This window comes from Lathamus discolor, chromosome 5, assembly GCF_037157495.1.
Source record: "Lathamus discolor isolate bLatDis1 chromosome 5, bLatDis1.hap1, whole genome shotgun sequence".
In the NCBI taxonomy this organism is placed as follows: Eukaryota; Metazoa; Chordata; class Aves; order Psittaciformes; family Psittacidae; genus Lathamus; species Lathamus discolor.
The window spans coordinates 108,984,577-109,004,568 of NC_088888.1; the positions used below are offsets into that span (position 1 = coordinate 108,984,577).

The 19,992-nt window shown below is 45.0% G+C and overlaps 1 protein-coding gene across 6 annotated transcripts in view; it reads right to left on the bottom strand.

Moving 5' to 3' along the window:
* The window catches only part of MTMR9 (myotubularin related protein 9), a 45,697-nt gene that overhangs the window by 4,499 nt on the left and 21,206 nt on the right, over positions 1–19,992 (bottom strand). Inside the window, exons 10-12 of one of the 6 annotated variants that reach the window (XR_010613281.1) lie at positions 19,214–19,311; positions 6,052–7,246; positions 541–1,014 (exon numbers count right to left, since the gene is read on the bottom strand). Coding sequence is in view for 4 of the 6 variants with exons in the window: in XM_065681872.1 (XP_065537944.1) it covers positions 7,172–7,246; positions 19,214–19,311 (173 nt within the window). In the remaining 2 variants the exon portion in view is untranslated. Of the gene's footprint in view, positions 1–540; positions 1,015–5,959; positions 7,247–9,627; positions 9,737–15,382; positions 19,312–19,992 lie in introns of those variants that run through there. The other 5 variants (XR_010613282.1, XM_065681872.1, XM_065681876.1 and 2 more) reach the window with 5 other exon arrangements.

Consider the following 19,992-nt stretch of genomic DNA (forward strand, 5'->3'; position numbering starts at 1 on the left):
AGGAGAGGGGGGAAAGTAGCGACGTTTGCTAGAAGTGCATCTTAACATAAGAAAGGAGGAGAAGGGTCTTTGTACCAACGCTGCTGGCAACAAGAAGACTTGAGACGATCAGCTCAGTGAGAGGAGGATTCAGTTAACTTCTATTGGAAAGTAGGCACTGCTGGCTGCATCCCTGTTTAAGACTTGCCATGGTCCATCAAGTCAATGATCTATCACAGTGTCCTGCTTGCCAGCAGCTTGTACCCTTTGTCCTTCACAAGGCATCGTACTGGTCCACTTACAATGCTCCCCTGTAAAGGGGAATGACACATAAGCTTCCCCTGTTGGCAGCACCTTTTGCTGTCAGAAACCACCTCCTTCCTCAGCCGGAAAAAGATGAAGAACCTTGATTTAGGAGTGGGGTTCCCATACCTAGCCCTGCTTCCTCAGCTGCAGGAAGACCTAGCACACCAGTACTAAGAGTTTCAGGAAGTGTGACCCAGGATCAGATTTAAGCCCAAATATTTGCATAAGATGCTCCAGGCTCTCTAACCCATCTTGGCTGCTCATTAGGAAATTCCTGCTACGTGGTATACTGTGACACGGACTCAGGTTGGTGAGGATACCGAGACAAAGCTTTATTATAATCAAGCCCTTTTACCCCCTTGTTCGGTACTTTCCCAACATGCACGAGCACACCACGTTCAATCTCCCCGGATTCTGTGAAAAACCCCTAGGTTAAACACGCGCACAGTAGTCCAATCACAATGCTGATCACGCGCTGTTCACGCGACGACAGTTCCGCCTTCTTGCTTCCCATCTTGCCATGTCCTCAGCCCTTCAACTGGAATTCTTTGTCACACCAACATCCTGGCTTATCGCCCCAAGGCTTGTTTGGTATCAAGGCCTCAGAGCTTGTTTTCGGAGTGTTGCTCAAGCTCATCACGCAAATCCTATCGCCTTCACCTTCCACACTGCTACAGGCAGCTTTCCCAGCTGTCTAGGAAATGATGAGTGCCTGGACTGAACCATGAACTAGAAACACAGAATCATAGAATAGTTTGGGTTGGAAGGGACCTTAAAGCTCATATAGTTCCATGTTACAGGGTTTCTGCAGTTCTTGCCAACTAAGGCCCATCTCTAGAGGGAAGTTTGGCCAGTACCCCCCAGGAAAGGTGCAGCATTGTCCTCACTGCCCCATGTATCATCTCATCAGTTTGGGGAGTGTCTGCGTGTCAGCCCCAACAAACGGGATTGCCTTTCAGTGGGATGACTTGCAGACAAGAACAGAGAGTTCAGGACATCTGCTCTAAGTAAACCACGCAGAGGCGGGCTGGAGAGGAGAAGTACAAAAGATGGGGGCAACAAATGGCACGTGATGGGCTGAGAAACAGAAGAGATGAGACTCAAAGCCCTGGGGCAGGCAGAGGAGTGCAGAGCAGCTCTGGAGAGACTGAGTGGATAAGACCATTGGAGAAATGGTTAGAGAATGGTTAGAACTAGTGTACGGAGGTCCCTGATGACTCTATGAGCTGGCTGCTGTATGCAGTCATTTCTTATGGGAGACTTAGCAGCCTTTCCAGGAGAGTTCACTGTGGGCTTTGCTCCATGGTTTTGCAGTCAGAGAAGTGCCAGCAGGGATCCTGGTGCCTCAGGTAACACACTTCCTGTGCAATCCCAGGCTCTCACATGGGATCCTTTTGGGCTCTTATTTTGTCCCCGAGGGAGCCCTTAGCTCTAGCTACCTGTGCACCTCCCAGTCATGTGGGAAGAAGGAAAAACACCAGTGCAAAAATACAACAGAGATCAGCACTGCATGATGCAAACTGTAACCTGAGGCAAGGGAGACAGTCCAGAGCCCGAGCATGCAGATGGCTATCAATGTGGGACCAACTTGCATCATAGAATAGTTTGGATTGGAAAGGACCTTAAAGCTCTTCCAGGTCCAACCCCCTGCCACAGGCAGGGACACCTTCCACTAGACCAGGTTGCTCCAAGCCCCGTCCAACCTGGCCTTGAACACTGCCAGGGATGCAGCTTCCTCTGGAAGTTCTGGAACTTCTCTGATTTGGAGAGATCTGACACTCCAGAGCCCAATTCACAGCGAGTGAGGGTAAGAAAAAGATGTGTAGAAGTTGTCTTCTCTGCCATTTGTGTGAAACATCTGGGCAGGTGCTTCAAACAAAGCTCGTTTCCCCAGAAAAGAAACTGAAGGGGCAGAATTCGTAAACAAGAAGCACAGCTCCAGATCCTCAGCACAAATTGCTTTGGAGGGCATGGGAAGGGAAGACGTAGAACTGCATTTTCTGCAGAGGGCTTGTCAGATCACAGGGCACATTCCTGTGGTTGAGACAAAAATGTTGAAGCTAGGTTAATAACCAGGGAAGCATGCAGTCTTGCACTCTTGTCCTGTATAGAAATCTACCAGTTGTGTTCCAAAACAGCGTAAAACGTCTCCAATGAAAAGTGCTGTCCTGTCCCAGCTCAATGTACCTGACATCAAGTGAACTCTCTTCTTCAGCCTGCTTTAGTTTTTACATGTAGAGTCTAACAATGTATGAATGTTTGATTAATAGTAAGAATTATAATTGTTTAGCCTTAGCACAGAGTCTTACACCCAATGGGATCCTTGCTGTGCACCTGAAGCTCCATTAACCTTACTCTCTACACAGCCTCCTACTTAGAAGAGCATGTTGATAGGATGAGTTTTCTTCTTGGAATAGCTATCCCCATCTCCTGCCAAAATCAGCAGCAGACTCTCTTGCACGATACGCTGGAAGCTGCACAAGAGATTGTTGAACAGCTGTCAGCTGGGGCTCTAAATGTGTGTGCTGATAGGGTGTATCTGCAGCTTTGAGCATGGTGTCACAACTGTCAGGCTGTGCAGATAGCACAAACACAACAATTCCTACAGTCTGTTCCAGCAAAGATTCTCTTGACTTGGCAAAGTCCCTCCTACATTGGTTTCTGCACCTAAGACCAACCAAGGTGACTCATTCTACTGGGCTGTGGCCTCAGTCAGTGAAGCCAATGCATATAGATGAGACGCTGGCCTTGATTGGGAAAGAGGGAGCTATTGTTCTTTCAGGAAGCACAACCTTGCTCAAAACACTATAGAACCTAAGGGCCCTATCCTGCCACTGAGCTGGTGGCTTCAGTAAGAGTAGGAACACTGGAAACCACAGTCTAGTGAAGGGAGAATAACTCTCAGCAGCTATTCATGCAGAGGAGCCACTGGAAGGATGCAAAGTCAAGAAAGACAGCAAAGATAGCTTGAAATACAAAGGTGATGATTAGAAACTGAAAGATCATTTATGTACGACAAACCTCTCCAATGTCTGGGCAGTCAAGGACCTGGTGATATAGCCTAGAAGAACTAGTTGTATCAATAATGAACTGCAGTCCTGACCAGGAGTGTGGATGGTGCAGAACAGCCCTTGAGCACACGGACTGAGCCAGGCAAAGCTCATGGGAAGCAGAAAGAACAAGACGCAGCCTTTCAGCAATCACAATATAGATGCTAGCAGATTCTTCCATGACTAGGTTACTCACTTGGGTAAACCTATAGAGCCATACTGATCTATGCTCACTGGGAATGGCAGGTGATTCACCATGTTTACTGTTGAATACTGATTTGGACCTCATTTCTGCCCTCAAACAAGTAGATGCAATAACCATAAGATATAGCGCATGCAACAGTTGAATGTTCATGTTACACATGTAGTTGAAGACTACGTATAGTTGAAGTATATGTATAGCTGAAGACTGTAACATACAACTTGGGGAGAAAACCAAATAAAATCAAACAAAAAAAAAAAACAGCACAGCTTAGTTATGAGGGGAACGAAGTTATAGAGTCTCCACTCAAGGAAAAAGGGATACAGCCTGATTTATTTTATTTCTCCTTATAATTTTAATTTCATAATATAATGTTGCTGGGGATATCACCACAGGGGATCATCCTGATCTGAAAGTAGTGCTAGGAGGTTAGCTCAGAAGACTCACATGAACTGCAGAATGTAATAAGACATGATCACCAGAGGACAAGAGGCACATAGTACTGTAAGATCACTGTATAGCAGGTTGCACTCTTATATTCTTATGCTTTTTTCTACAAGCTTTTGCCCTTGCCTGCTGTCAAGAGACAGGTTACCAAGGACTTTTGCCTTGACTTTGTATGTTCGTATGCCACTCAGACCACAGCAGCCAGTCCTACTGGGTGAATTGTCAATTCTAGAGTTGTTCCTGTTGTGTCCAAATGTGCCAACATAGCCACAAAGAGTCACCAAGGAGGGAGACTGAACTTCACTTTGCTGACAGCTCAGCCACACAGAATGTGAGAAGGAGAAACATCTTTTCCCTGTGGCACTGAACTGGTTTAACCCTGATGTTCATCATACCCAATAGATCTGACACAGGCTGTGCTTATGCACAAGAAGGTGTCACATTGTGTTGGCAGGCAAAGGAGAACCTCATCCTGATCAAAGTCAGTTGTACTCTTCCCTCTGTGAGTGACTGGCACTGCTTTTGCACCCAAACATGTGTGTCACCATTTCCTTGGAGGAGAATAAATGGGGAAGATGTTATTTAGAAGTCATTCTTGTAATTGAAAGAATGAGCTTGATGCTCTGGTTCAGTTAGATGTGCCTTGTCCTTTTTTCTTTTTCTTTAGGTGAGAGGTGAAGCAATGGGTGAACCACGGATGCCTTGTTTTCAACATCTTTCACCTGCAAAGTTCCAGTTCTTGTGAGCTCCCACAAAGTGAAAACACAGATCTCAGCCCTTGAGATAGGCTGAGGAGGTGCGTGCTGGCTGTTCAACGCACTGTGTGAGATCACTGCCTGAAAGGTAAAGTTTTATCCAGGCAGAGAAAGCCACAGTTTCTGCAGCAGGTTTAGCTCCAGCAGCGGGTGCACACATCTTAGTGATTGCAGTCACATTTCTCTGCCTAGAGGGGTGTACAACACCCTGCACTGCAGCTTACCAGGATAAGCCCTCCACTGCTCCCCAGATGATTTGTGTTGCTCCCTTCTTACAGTCAACGCCCTTTTGGGAATGCAGGACAATAATCCCACAAGAGCAGCTCCCATTAGAGACAGGTATTCCTCCACCGTAATGTGAGACACATGAATACTGCTAATGCACTGATGGCAGATACTTTGTATGGTTTCTGTTATATCCATGATGCTAATTTCCACCTTAATGGTGAGGGGTTTTACAAGAGAGATGAGACACCATTATCACAGAAGCACAGAATGGTTTAAGTCACAAGGGACCTTAAATCTCATCTAGTTCTAACCCTGAAAAAGATCACTTGCAGAAAGAGCAGAGGTTCAGTCGCTAAGACGTTTAAGAGCAGGTTAGGTAAGCCCCATCAACAGAGATGTGCCTTTACTGGATCCTGTCTCAGGACAAAAAGAGAGGCTTAAAGACCCCTCTCTTCATACTTAGCACCTGAATCTCTCCCCATTACTTGCTACTTCTGCAGCTCTGAAGCCTTTGCCATTTCGCTCTGTTTACTTATAAAGCTATGCTGCAGTTCTGGTATTACCCATTCTGGTTTGTGATTTAATATCCAAGAAACTATAAGGGAACAGTTGTTTATCCTGAAAATGTATCAATAAGGTCATTGATTCAAGTTTTGAATATTACATAATCCTCAAGGAGCCCTGACCTGCACTGCAAGCAGCCAGTAGGAATTCCTAGATCTAGGAAAGAGATGTGCTTGTTATTCTGGGGAAGGAAACAGCTTCATTTGTTCCCGAAGACTTTCCTATACGTGCCCATTTACCCACTGTCTTGCAGCTTCACATCTAAGCAAACAAATGGATGGATAGATCACAGATATAAGAACAATGATTTGAGATATATTTGCATGTATAGGTAACAAGCCAGATAGGGAAAAATCAGGGCCCAAGTCATACCCTTCATGAACATTTGCCTGTACAAAGGCCATGATGTTGCCAAGAAACCCACATCAATCTGACTGCCCTTAAGCAGGGTTTTCACACCTTGGAGTGGATACGCAGAGATCTCTGGGACAGGCAGGTGCACTAATTCAAAGTGACTCACTTCTCTTTTGCTGACATTCCTGGTTTTCCAGTAGAGCTCACACGGAAGGCTCAGGACACAAACAGTAAGTCCCAACCAATCTCCCTGCTCTTCACAGCTTCTATAAAGGCCTGATGCATTCATCCTGTAACAAACATGAGTGACCACAGCCAAAACCAAAGGCAGAAGGGAAATGTTATATACCCTCAGCAGCTGGTTTTGCAGAACTCAACCCACTGACAGTATCTGGGGTGCACACAGCATCCAGTGTTCTTTCCTTACTGGTCTTGAGAATGCAGGTTTAGACACAGGGGTTCATTTCACGTAGGCTATAGAAACAAGATGCAAAAATAGTGCAGTTAATGACAAGTTTCCAGTCTAAACAGGAGCAGCACATCAAACAACGATCAGGCAAGTAGAAGAGAGCTTGTTCACAGTAAATCTTCTTTGTCCAGCAAATCATGGTCTGCTTTTCTAAAAGCCACACAACCTGGTATGAAAACAAGCTCACACAGGTCTCTGAGGTGAGCAGATGTTGCAATACAGCGTAAGGAATGTGCCCTGTGAGACATGAAAACCAGACTATCTTAAAAATTCAGACAAAGCCTCACACCGAGTTTATCACACAGCGCAAAAAACCAATGGTCATTAACACAATGAATGTAATTGTTCTTTTCTATCAAGGTTCATCTGGACCTGGTCTTCCAGGGTAATAGCTGGGCTCTTCAGTGTGTACCTGAGGTAGAGCATACTGAAAAACACAGCAAGGTTTTAAGCCCCATAAGAAAGGGAAGGCTTCATTGGAAAGGACTTTCCAAACCAGACAGGGTCCATCTGAAGCTGGCAGCATCTGCCATACAAATCTGAGGTAACCACTGCAGTTGAAGGGACACTCAGTTAAGCAAAAGCAACTTACCATTCATCAGGGTAATTTTCTGTAAGGGAACAGCAGAGGAGAAAACCTATATAACCAAGTTAAAGGCACTTTCCCAATTCTATTCATTGAGCACACTCAGACAATAGTGGGTTTATGAAAAGCACTCGGGTTTTATCTGATAATGTAATGTAAAGCTTCCCTGACAGGGGCTCCGATGCTCCAAAATCTGTGACTTGCCAGATCTGGGAGTAGTGGCACAACTGCTCAACGCAGCTCACTAAAGTCCAGGGAACCACTGGGTTTCATTGGTCTTGAAGAGCGCAACCTCCATGAACTGACCTGCAAAAAGACAGCTAAAAACGTCAGTGTGTTATCAGCACCGTTCTCAGACTGAAGTCAGAAACACAGCACTGCATCAGCTATTAAGGAGAGAAAAAACTGTTACAGCTGAACCCAGCACAACGTAGCAGTGCATTTAACGAAATCTGCAAGGTCTCATGACTTAAATCCCTTAAATCCCCATCTCCGAAGCGCTGTTCAGTTAACCTCGAAACTTTCACTCTAAAACAAAGCTGACTTTTGGCTGAAGACCTTGGAGGGAAACTTCAGGGCAGACAAGTTGAAATGCATTTCAGATGGAATCTAAACCAGCCGTCTCTGCAGAATGGAGCCGCTACCACAGCTGCAGAATCATTTATCAAGTGCTAGGAGCGTGTTCGATGCAGCTGAAGACAGGCAGACACCTTTCCCACAGACTCCCCAACCTCTCGCAGCTGCTCAGACCGAGCAGAGCAGCCAGCAGCGTGCAGAGTGTCAGTGAAAAATTGGCTTAGGAACTTCTTGCCTTTGCTGGAGGGTAACAAGGCGCCGTGCTATGAGCAAGGGAGAGGCAAAAGGCATTCAAGAAACCCATTTTCCATAAAGAGCTATTAGATAATCTTTATAATCTAGCATGATGAGTCTAAAACCTTTGCTCTTGAAGATTAACAGTCCTCTGATCAAAAAAAGAGGCTTTTCATTCCTTCTCAATTGACATCTCTCAGGCAACGGGTGTTGTAGATCAACTTTTGGGGATCTTTCCGCGTTTACAGTAAAGTCCCCTCTAGGAGAGGTGATGGAGTTGGAATTACATCTTCATATTTTAATTAGTGTAATTTTGTTGTCATTCCTGCAGGCTGAGCTGGAATTGACAATTTTCCATCCCCCCAAACTGGCAATATGGGGACTGTTGGAAGGGAGAAGGGAACTGCATGCTGCCTTCAGCTCTGTATTTATCCACAGCTTTTTGTTGAAGGAAGATATAAATGTACGTCAGCATATGCTTTAGCTAAAAACAAGAACTTGCCAACTCCAGCAGGTTGGGAATTTTCCATCCACAGAAAGAGCAATCTCAGCAAGAATAAAAGCATTAAAATTGCCCTGTTCTGGTCAAAAAGGGGCTTTTGCCTAAATCATTCAAGTTATTTTTTTTCATTCCCCTTTAATCAAAAGTTAGCATTTTCTTGAGCTAGATCCAAAGTGTTCAAGTCATGTCAGTGTTGAGCTGCATGACTTCAGGCTGCTGATTGCCTGCTGGGACTGCAGCTTTGGGTGCTGTACACTTGTAGCCTTTCCAAATTAAACAAGAAAGCCAAGCGCTTGATCACCAAGCCCCAAAGGGAACATGGATTCAAGAAGCAATTTGCAGAGGATAGCTCCATAGTGAGTATTAAATGTGACAATCCAGATATAACTTCTGCCTCAAGCAGTTATTGAACCGCTTCTGACAGGAGTCTGGCAGATATCCAATTCCCTATATTCCCTCCTTACATACCCACTGATGCTGGTTGCTGGAGACCAAGCGTGGAGATGCTCGTACCTCCACTCTGAGCGGCATGGTCATTCTTACATGCTTGCATTAAGCCAGCTCAGCTGTTTCCCATGGCAGTATCCTGCTCTTGGCAGACATTGTCTGGGCAGGAGTCCAGAGCATGAAAATACAACATATAAAGCATCCCAGGCCCCTCTGAGCATATGGCTCCCTGAGCTGGAACCTTTAGCTCAGCAGCCCAAAGAGAAATCCTCATACATTAAAACGCTTTTGTTAGAGGTACCTAAAGGAAATACTCTGTCAGGCTGAACTAAATGAAGGAAAAAAGGTGTCACACAAAACTGTGTGTGTATGCTTTATTTTTAGGTCTTAATTTTCAGCCAGGACAAAGACCAGCATTAAAGTATCAGAAACAATTTCCTGAGGGAAAATCCTTTCACAGAGCTCTGCGAGCGAAGTAAAACCCTCCACTGCACACAGAGATCTCCCCAGCCTAGAGATCAGAGGCAGGCTCAACCACATGCGACAGCCATTAATCACACCACTGAACGCCTGGCTGGGCCGTACGCGGGCACAGCTACAGGGCATGAGCAGAAGACCCTACCCAAAGCACAGCATCCTGATACGCGCTTAGAACAGAAGGAAAAAGCAGTGTATTTTCATTGTCCAGCCATTTCAAATAGGTTTTGTCAAGCCTGCCAGAAATGGTATTTGTTGTAGGTACAAGATTCAAGTAAGCTCAGGCGTGGGACAGAGGCTGAGTTTATTAATTCCACCCCTATTCCAAAGGGAAGTGATGAATGAAATTGTTTCAGAGCATCACAGAGTTAGGAGAGCAAACAAAGCAGGAACTGGCCACTCTTTTCGAGGCCTTCATGCATTAAAAAATGGCCAGTTTTAAAACCTTACCTCACAAAGTGTGGAAGTCTTGGGAAAATGGTGTAACAGAGGCTGCAGGTGGGGAAAATCCTTTGCTGGATATAGAAGCTGAGCGCTCACAGCTCCTGTCTCCCAAGTGCCTAATTGAGTTTGAACGAGCCGTTAAGTACCATTCACAAAACCAGCTGTCTCCAAAAGAGGGAAAGCAGCAGTAGGAAAATAAACACAAAGAGCTCTCTTGTTGGGCTGCAGAGCCTCAAAAAAGGCATTGAAAGCCCTCGGGGAAGCAAAACTATGGGAGTATCAGCAGTATCCCTCCACCTGCTGTAGACTGAGTGGTATTTTCAACAGACTAAAGGGTCATCTGCATCCCACATGCTGCTCAAAGGCCACCAGCAGCCACGGCACAGTACGCAGAGAAAAACCCGAGAGTTGTGCTTCCCTGGCATCCTAATGCCGTATTGCACCACGACTTCGGGTCACAACTGATGTCTTTGTGTTAAATAACCCTTGATAGATTTTTCTTTCCCTTGTTTAGCTCCTTTTTGAACCCATGTCATGCTTGGCATCTACCATGTCCACTGGTCATGAGCTCCCCAGCGGAAGCACACACCCTGCCAAATGGCACCAGTGGTTGTTTCAAGTGCCACCTGCTTATTTCCTCTGGTGCACCTGGATTCTTGTGCGAGGCAAACTGTTGTTCTTTACTTTCTTCATGGCAATATATCTTAGACCTCCATATCATCACCTCAACAATCACTTTTCCAGGCTAAAAAGTCTGCTACCAAATCAAGGGAGAGGGAAGAGCAAAGCCTCTAGCATGACTCCATAACTGCTCTCAGGAAGGGCACCATGGATCCAGCCTTGCAGTGAGGGCAAACAGACCTCACCTTGCATGCTGGATAGGTAAAAAGAAAAGATCCTGTTGTTCCCAAGGCCCTGATCTATACATGCAGTTGAACCAAACGACCTTATCCACTAAGGAAGAATAGCGCACAGAGCAGTGGTGGGTTTGCTCTATCTGCTAGCCTGTCTCTATATAGTTCTCTTCCAGACCAGCATCATGCCAGGATGGCAGATCCATCAGACTGACAAAGCAGGAATGATTTAATAACCCAGTTACCTCCTCCAGCACCGAGGCAACCATCTGGAGCATTAAACTGGGACAAACACAAGCTAGATGGAGCTTCCAGCAAGCTGGCCCTGAAACCACCCTGTCCTCCAGGTTCAGCTGTGATCCAATGCCTCCCTGATACAGCCCAGCTGGGTAACCCTGCCTCTGAGAACCCAGGAGACTGTCAGCTTGTGAGAAAGAGCACAGAGCCCTGCGAGATAACAAAGGTAAAACCAAGGACAGAGGTAGGATTGTCAAGATCTGACAGGTAACAGCTCCAAGGTGCAAGAGGAAGAACCTCAACATGGGAAGGCAGAAAAGCCTGAAGGGGTGACAATGCAAGCCCAGATAGATGATGGCATCTCAGCAGCGTGGATGTTCCATTCCAGCAAGCAGCTGAGACTAACCCTACTGCCTGATGAGCACTCATCAGCACAGCAAAGACACTTTGGGTGTCTTTCTCAGTGGTCAGCACAGCCTTGTAGCTCACTAGTCCTCACCTGTATTGTATCCTGCTCACAGTCTATGTTCATGATAAAAAATGCCCCCAAAACAACTCCAAGAAGAGAGGGAGAGTTACAAACCACTGAGATGCTTGCATGTTTTATATTTTCCACGGTATCTGGATTTTTAGGTTTTGTGGGTTTGGGTTTTCTTGTTGGTTTTTTGTTTGGGGTTTATTTGTTGGTTTGGGTTTTTCAATCCATGTCTGTTAAGACTGCCAACAAGAAAAGCCAGTCTGAAGTTCAGAAGCACACAAAAGGAGGAATATTGGAAATGCAAATTAAAGGAGCCAAGGGGAAGAGTGTAGGACATGTTACAGCAAGCTGCTCTGCCTCTCAAGGCCGTGATGACAGGGAAGGGAAAGTCAGATCTGGGCCGGGTGTCAAGGCAACATTCTCGTTAGGAAGAAATTCAGGGAGCTGAAGACAGAGGACAGGAAAAGGTGAATTTTAACTCAGGAAGCGGGACAGCTTGGTCCTCATAGCACAGCACCCTGTCTTCCTCACTCATACAGGAGGTGCCATCCTGTAATGGCAGCTGAGTTACAGATTTAAGAATGCTCTCAATTTGGAGAGTACGCACACCAGCCCCATAGGGATCGGCTTCTTCAGCAGTTAATCCTACTTCTTTTCTTTCCCCCTTTGAGCTGTTCCAAAACAGCAACCATTTGAGCATGGTGTCACTCAGGTACAATGCAAGCACAGCAATTGCAGTGTACGAGCCATTGCCTTCTTCTAGGGGGGCAGATTATTAAAACAGAGAAGCTGGCAAGCTCCGGAGCATCCTTTGCACAACGTGTGGGGAGACACTCCTCTGAGGTGGGACTGTCAAAAGGGCCAGGGCAAGGATCAGGGAATGACTTCTGCTATTGAGAGTCTCCAGCAGCAAAGAACCATTCATCCTCTCCTAGGCAGCACAGTGCCATGGAGCCAATGGCTCCACGAGTGCTCTTGTAACTCTCCCTATTCTATTCTACCACAATCCACTGTGCCTGGATAGCTGAGCACAGGAACTTTTCCTGGCCTTGCAGGACACCTGGAGACATAGCGGAGCTCTTGCCATGGAGTCATATCCCTTTGGTTTGCTGCTCTGCATGGTACAAAGCTTGTGCCCACAGAGTATGGTAGCTCTGCAGAGCAGGTATCTTTAGTGCTGTTGACAATCATAGATACTAAATACATGGCTTTCTGTAAGATAAGCAGTGAGCAAGGATGGAGGTATGCTCTCTCTTCTCCCCCCTTAGCTCTACCTTGGCTTTACTGAATACCCGATAGTGCAGAAGCAGGTCAGTGCCTAGAGCTTTGATCAAAACTATACAGTAGCCAAGCAGTTTCTGTCCCAAAGAGTAAACAGACAAGAGGCACATGAGAACAGGGGATTTTGCCTGCACTCACTCAGAAAGTGCACTTCTACAGCCAAGACTGATGCAGATGATGGTTCAAATGACACCAGCAATCTGTGGCTGTGGCAGGACCAGGACTTGGGTCTCACAAACCCATCAAATGTCTAAGAAACTATAAAAATAATAATAAAATAAAAACCAACCATCCTTCCAGTCTACATGAGGATACAGTTGCAGTGATGGAGCCTTAGATGACCGCTCATTAATCCACATTACACATCTTTCCTACAACTCAACTACTAAAAGCATCTAAATTGCAATGTTTAACACTGCAGATGCTGACACAGGCTGCAGCCTTTTCCCTTTGGCTGGGCTCCTTACCAGTTTCTCCAATCCAGTGTACCATGTGGAATCACAAACAGATGGACCAGCACAAGCGAGGAGGAAAAAGAGGTGGAGGAGAACAGCAGCATTTGAATTCAGCATTGCAAAAGCTTTTCCCATTGTGAAATGACAGCCTCGCCAACTGCTGGCAGCGCAGCCAGGGTACTTGGTGTATTTGATGTTGCGCAAGTATCCATTGAGAACCTGTGTAAGAAAGCCTTTTTCCCACGAAGGCCTTTTATTTATTTTCCTTCCCAAACCTAGGGAAATGTAGGAAGCAGAGCCCCATACTCACCCTGCTGTAGTCTAGATTGCTGCTCTCTCCCTGAAACAACTGATTAAATAAGAAGTAGAGGTGTTGGTCATCGAGAAGCTCCCCATGACCCAGCAGTGTGAGCTTGAGCACAGAAACCAACTGTGTCCTGGGCTGCATCACCAGCAGCGTGACCAGCAGGTCCAGGGAGGGGATTCTCCTCCTCTGCTCTGCTCTGGTAAGACCCCCCCACTGCAGTCCCATGTCCAGCTCCGGAGGCCCCAACATAAGAAGATACTGAGGGAGCAGATTTTGAGCTTTAAGAGTAAATCCCTCAGCATGACCTGCAGCATCAGATAAAGTAATCTAAAGCCATCAGCAACACTCTTGCAACAGTGCATCAAAGGATCAGCATCTCAAGCTCTAACACACATATGCCACAGGCTTGTCTTGACATTTACACAGCAGGAGAAACTATAAGCAACCCAACATAGTCCAACATACTTGAGTAACATTTAATGCACAATGGTAGTGCATTCTTATCGTTTTCTTTCCTGCTTGGGTGAACAATTGGCAGCATGGAAGAGAGCCCCACAACGGCACTAAACAAAAACACTTGGGTTTTCAGTGGCCTCAATCTGCTGAGTTTTAGCTTCCTCGAGATCTATTCGTGCCACAGCATGTACAAGATAGCGTGGGTTAGATGCTGCACAGTCACCACCAGCCAGAAGAACTTCACAAGATGAGCTCATGGACATTGCATCCACATGAAATGTGGACATGTGGGAATGGTTTCCCTGCCAGGCTGCTTTGTAGGAAGGTAATCACCTCCCCTACCCTATAAAGCCTTGTCAAATGTGGCAAAGAGGTTATAAAGGGGCAAGATGGGGCAGACCCAGCTCCAGATGACTTAAGAAAGAAAGGCTTGGAAAGCCAGGCTAGAGCTCAAGTGAGTCACTGTTCGGTTACCAAGCAGAATCTGCCTCTATCTTCTCCACTCCGTCCCAACAGGTGTTTCCACACATTGAATCAAAACATGGTGTTTTACAGGCAGATAATATGGGCTGAATAAATCCATCACAGCTGCCCTGAGCTGCCTGTTTGCACATACAAGCTCTTAAAGTCATTGTGTTTTCATGAGTGGCATCTCAATTGTAGTCTGAATCCAGCACATAGCTTTACATCATTTTAAATATTCCAGAGCCTTTCTGTATTTGTTTTTAAACTGTTGGACTAGTGATGTCTTCTGACCCATGCTCAAATAAAAACATAAGAAGGAATGTTAAATTGAAAGAAATATCAACATGTGGGTCCACGACTTTCTTCCTTCTAAAAGCAAGATTAAACCAAATCAGGCTGCTCTAATAGTAGATAAAAATGTTTTAAAATAGATCCACTCTGTTTCTTTCAGCTTGGACTTTTGCAAGCACTTTGCTCAAGTAGGGACTGAAATCAATCTTTTCACATCAAAACCTTCAGTACCCCTCACTGTGTTATTACAGAGGCCTGCACACATGCAGGGCAGCGCAGATATACACATCTCCATCTGCTGAAATACCAAGACCCACAAGAATTCACCTTCCAGAGGAGCTGCAGAGACCAAGAATGATGCCGCAGGCAAACAGACAGCCCAGAGGTACACAGCCCCTAAGCCACCAGCCAGGAGAGATCCAGGAGATTTCACAGTTCACAGCCTCTGCTTCCCAAGAGCTGTTTGTCCTCTTTTTGCTCCCTCCCCTAACAATTACACTAAAGCACCCCACCTCCCTTAAAAAAGCCATAGATAACCATGACCCCATGCCTGCTGATGGACTTCTTGCAAAGTTTTGCTTCATTCGGAACCACTCTCCCATTGAAGACATCATCCTACCTCCCTTTAGAAAGTTCAATACAAGCATAAAGTCTTAGCTAACTGTTGATCCATCACGTGCAGAGCTGGTGTCAAAGGACCAAATTCCTGCGAGCAGAGCTCTGCAAGCCATGCACAGCCTCAGGGTCTCAACCTGCTCCTTTCCATGCAGCCCTGCAGTACAAACTCCTCTTCTACCACCACAGCATAGGTTCGGCTGTAAAAGAACATGTGAGCTGAAAAGACAGTAAGTTTCAGGCAGAGCTTACATCCAAGTCCCACACACATCCCTCCAATGGAAAGCAAAGGCAGTACTAATAAAGAAGATTCAGCACTGTAATTAAAGAGTTTTTTAGTCTTCAAGGTTTTAATTTGAACAGACATTTTTACTGTGTTCTACAGCAGACTTTACATCACTTTGTATCTGTTTTTCTCCCCAAGTTTCAAACATGGTAGTTTTTTTCTCATATTTGATCCTTTCTGCAATATGTTCAACACCACAGCAGCTGGGACTCTGCACACATACAACATACACCTAATAATAGCACACAATCCCAGCCCTGTTACTTATTTCATGTAAAATGACATCAAGACTGATGCAGCAGCCAAGTCCAATTAGCAATTCCAGATGTTTGGACAGAAGTGCGCTCATCACTGAAGTTTGTAGCAGTTAACAGATACATAGCACACATCACACAGTGCTATTCAGTGTCACACAGTTACAAAAAGAGGGAGCGCTAGCAGAGATGTTTTCCCCTCATACAGGAACCTGTACACAGCAGCACTTCCCAAGGCTTTAGCAAAGCGTACATTAGACGCCAATATGCTGTACAGTGCAATTTAAGTTTATATCATATGCAACATGGACAATAGTGCACTTAAACCAGTCGCCACATTCAAGAGTTAGATCAATACAATCAAAATATTGAAGGTACATATTCCCTTATGAACACTGTGCAAGTTAGTTCCTTTTCCCTTTTGCTTTTAATTTTGGTAAATGGCAGAGTGTCTGCATTGATTTACCCCAGCATTTGGGGAAGGGGGCCCTCAGTGTCCAGCTTATTACACAAACAGCTATATGCTAAAGAGCAGAAGCAGGGCTGTTAGCAAGAGTGTAAGGCAGTGTCAGGCTGCAGAGCCACAGTGCTTACGGCTCAGGAAGACGAGGTGACCTGCAAACAAGGTGTCAGTGACTTCAGGGGGCAGAGTCCAGCAGATATGCCCCTCCAAGACCAAGCAAGCTGACCATCAACATTAAATACGTGAATAAATGTGGTGGACACATAGGTAAGCAAAGCTCTGAAGTGCTCCACTGTGTATTACACCAGTAGCCACCAGACTGGAGCCTAGAAAGCACTGGGAACAGAAAGGTTAAAAGAGAACATGCACATAGCCTGGTACAAGAGGTCTGTGAACTGTCTTCTCCCAGTACTACCTGCAAGGGCCTACACATCATGTGCAATACCTTGCAGGTCTGCTCCAGGTAACATCTTGGGAAGGTGCTGACCTGCAGGTTAATTCAAGCCTCCAGCACCTGCTGTTTGCAGTGCCTACAAGCACTACACTGCTGTCTGCAGTGCCTACACAGCAGAGGATCAGGGAAGAAACTGCTGTGGCTGCTCAGATCGACACCAGCATTTTCACATGGAGGCTGTGAACCACATTAAGCTGAGGCAAGCACACAGCACTGGGGTGTGGATTCAGTCATGACACACCTGTCGAAGATGAAATGCCAGCTCAGAGAGAATTTGCTGCCTTTTGTTAGCTGTCACAGCTGGTTACCCAATTTCCTCAGATGCCTGCAGTTTGCATGAGAGACTAGAGCAGCCAGGCAATTAGATCAAAAAAACCCTCTTTGCTTCTCTATTATTTAGCTCAATACATAATTACTATGTTAGGAAATTGCATAACCTTTAAGTGTGCTTCATGTATAGTCTATTACAGGGAAAATAACGCCTTCTGAATCCTTCCCATCTGGTTAGTGAGAATGCATTTCAGATGTACAGGAACAGTAGAAATTCTGAATTGGATATGGATACAGCACCCAGGCAGGTGCAGATCCCACAGACATAATTTTAAAGGGTTAGAAATAATTTTAGGGGCTTACATTCGCCTTATACCCAGAAGGCAGCTCCAGAAGACAGCATCTGGTGGTGGGAGGAAAATATGGCCAACTTGTGCCTCCCCTGTTACGCAGTACAGCCACCCTGGGAAGCGTGCCCTATGTCAGACCGAGTTTAATGAGCAAGACCGAGACCGTCACTCTTCAAAACTAAACAGAAATAGGTATTACAAGCAGTGGAATTATTCTTCTGCCTTAAGTGAACATCAGTTTAAAAGGGATCTTTTCATTTTTTAAGCCAGATGACTTCAGGCCTAAGTTTAGGTTAGTTGAGAAGAAAACAATTAAAGAAATAAGGACTGAAGCAAAAGGCATTAAGGTAGCACTTAATCACTATTCATATAATTTTACATAGCTTCTTGGTTAGAGAACCTTTCTTAGAATATATTTAGTGCTTACATGATTTTTGCAATTACTCTCCAGATACTTCTATGACAGCTAAAGATGCTGCATTCTCACATATATCTATCTTTATATGAAGTGGCTTTTAAACAAAGGCAGCTTCATTCCAAAAGGAAATTAAACTGCCAAAGAAGCTCAACAGTTTCCAAAGAGATCAATGCTGACCTGATGCAGCTCCATCCATTTCAGTACAACAGGCTAACAGCAAGTGCCCTTTTAGACAATCCCATGTGCACTTTCGTTAATTCAAGTCTTCTCAGTCATGTACAGCTATCAATGGAATCAAGCTGAACAAAAGCCTAGGTGAGTTAATATTTCAGACCCACTCTTATCTGTATTATTTTCTTAAGAGAAAAGACTCTCTAGCAAAACCTCTGATTTTATAAAAGCAGACTTCAGTCACAGAAACACAAAGACCAGCTACAAAACAGAGTTACTTGGAAAAAAGCTTATCCCTAAAGTCTTCAAGCAGTTTTAGCAGCTACAAATGATCTAAATCATTAGCGTTTTTGTAGTGACGGCCCTTTCTTCTGCAGTAGCTACCTGGTGTGCCAGATCACCTTAACTTCTGACTTCTGCTTTTGATGTTTCACAAGATGTATTGCAAGAGCATGAAGGAAAAAGCACACCAGGTGGAGCAAAAGTGTTTTGTTGAGCTGCAGGTTAAGCCCTGCTCTTGCACCCCAGCAATGCTGAGAAGCTGTTCAAGTGTAGAAAACCAGCCAGTGCAGTTCAAAGTTTCAAGAAGGCAGCTTGATTCTAGTTAAAAGGACAATGCTGAGCCACTGTCTTGCAAGTGAACACCTCTGCCAACTACTTAACCCTTTTGTATTCCAGGTAGAATAAAGAAGCTTGTTATTCCTTAGATATTCATCCATACAGGACAATTCTACCTGAAGGTCATGGCTTAAACATTAGCAGCAGAATCCCTACTTCAGTTTTGTATTGCACTGAAATTTCTCACTCTGGTTTGGTATTCAACTTACTGCTCCCAAGCCAATACTAACACAAAAACCCCAAGTGTTAGATGTGAAGGCTACTGAGAATATCATATAGACTGGTAGAACCTGCAGATAGATTGTACCATTCTCTAGTTTTTCCAGGAAACTAAAGAACTAAGCTGCTTTACTTACTCTTGGAGAAAAGGTGCTTCCAGACAAAACGCCTTTACCTATCTATACGCAACTTTGTATTTTCATCCCGCTGAGTGTTTAGAGAGTTCAACAAGACCAGAATAAGTCCAAAATAAATCTGAAACATCCCATCTCTTGGCCCATCCTGGTCATCCACAGTTGCTTGGAGGTAAGAGTTCCAGCTTCTGCTAACACTGTACACAATATTGAGACACAAAAGCTGGCAAGAGAGGAGGATGCTGTGCCCAGTCATGTATGTCTGCTGTAAACTAAACAAAATGCCCTCCCAAAGAGCAGAGAGGTACATAGTGTGAAGTGGAGGTTTCAGCAGTGGGAGGACTGAGGGTCAGCTGTACCCAGAGGGCTCTACAATACATGCACTTTCCATGTTCAGTCTTTAACATAAAGGGGACTGGAAAGGAAAGACCTGAGGCAAAGCCTTGCCAGCTCACAGGTTCTCCTACATCATATCATCTATTCCCATCTCTGCTATCTGCCTCCTCAATGCATTAACCTTTTCCTGAAGTCGCTTGTTGTATTTTATGATGTTGATCATTTCTTCCTGGGCTTCATCCATGAACTTGGAAGGCCTGTTCCACCGAAGAAAGACACCTGAAAGTCCAGAGATAGCACAAGTCAGAAAGTTTCCCTGTTACAAGGAAGAAACATTACTTGAGAGCTGACGGAATGTGAGTAATGTACACACAGTTTATGCATTTTTACCCTCCCCTCCAAATAGCATTCGGAAATACTGACCAAGAAATACTCTCCAAGTTCACCATTCTATTAAACAAGCTTAATAAAGAAAAAAAAAAAAAAAGGTTATTTCATTCCCTTTTTCCTCATATATGGATCAGACCAATCCATATTCAGGTTCCCTCCTGCCATGACAGCCTGCTTGTTTCTCTGTACCTGGGATGAAGAAAGTTTCTGCAGCCGGGAACCCACTGCACATAGATTATCCTGGCCAACATGGCCAGTAACAGAGAAAGGAAATTCTTGGTTGATACAGAACAAAAGCCTGAGGTCCACAGAACATCTATGGATTAGGTACTGCAGAAATACTGTCCTGTAAAACGGTACTTGTAAGTTTCCCTGGCAAAGAGTAGCATGTACCAAACCTCAAAAGAAAAAAGCATCATGCCTCTGAGGATGGTGCATGCCAAAACTACTTTGGAACAGATTTCAAAGACCTCCATCAGTTGAGACAGACTACGCACAGGGCAGAGACAACAGGAACAAACCCTTAAGAAGCTTTACAAGTAGCCACAAAATATATATTTGCCTGTAATA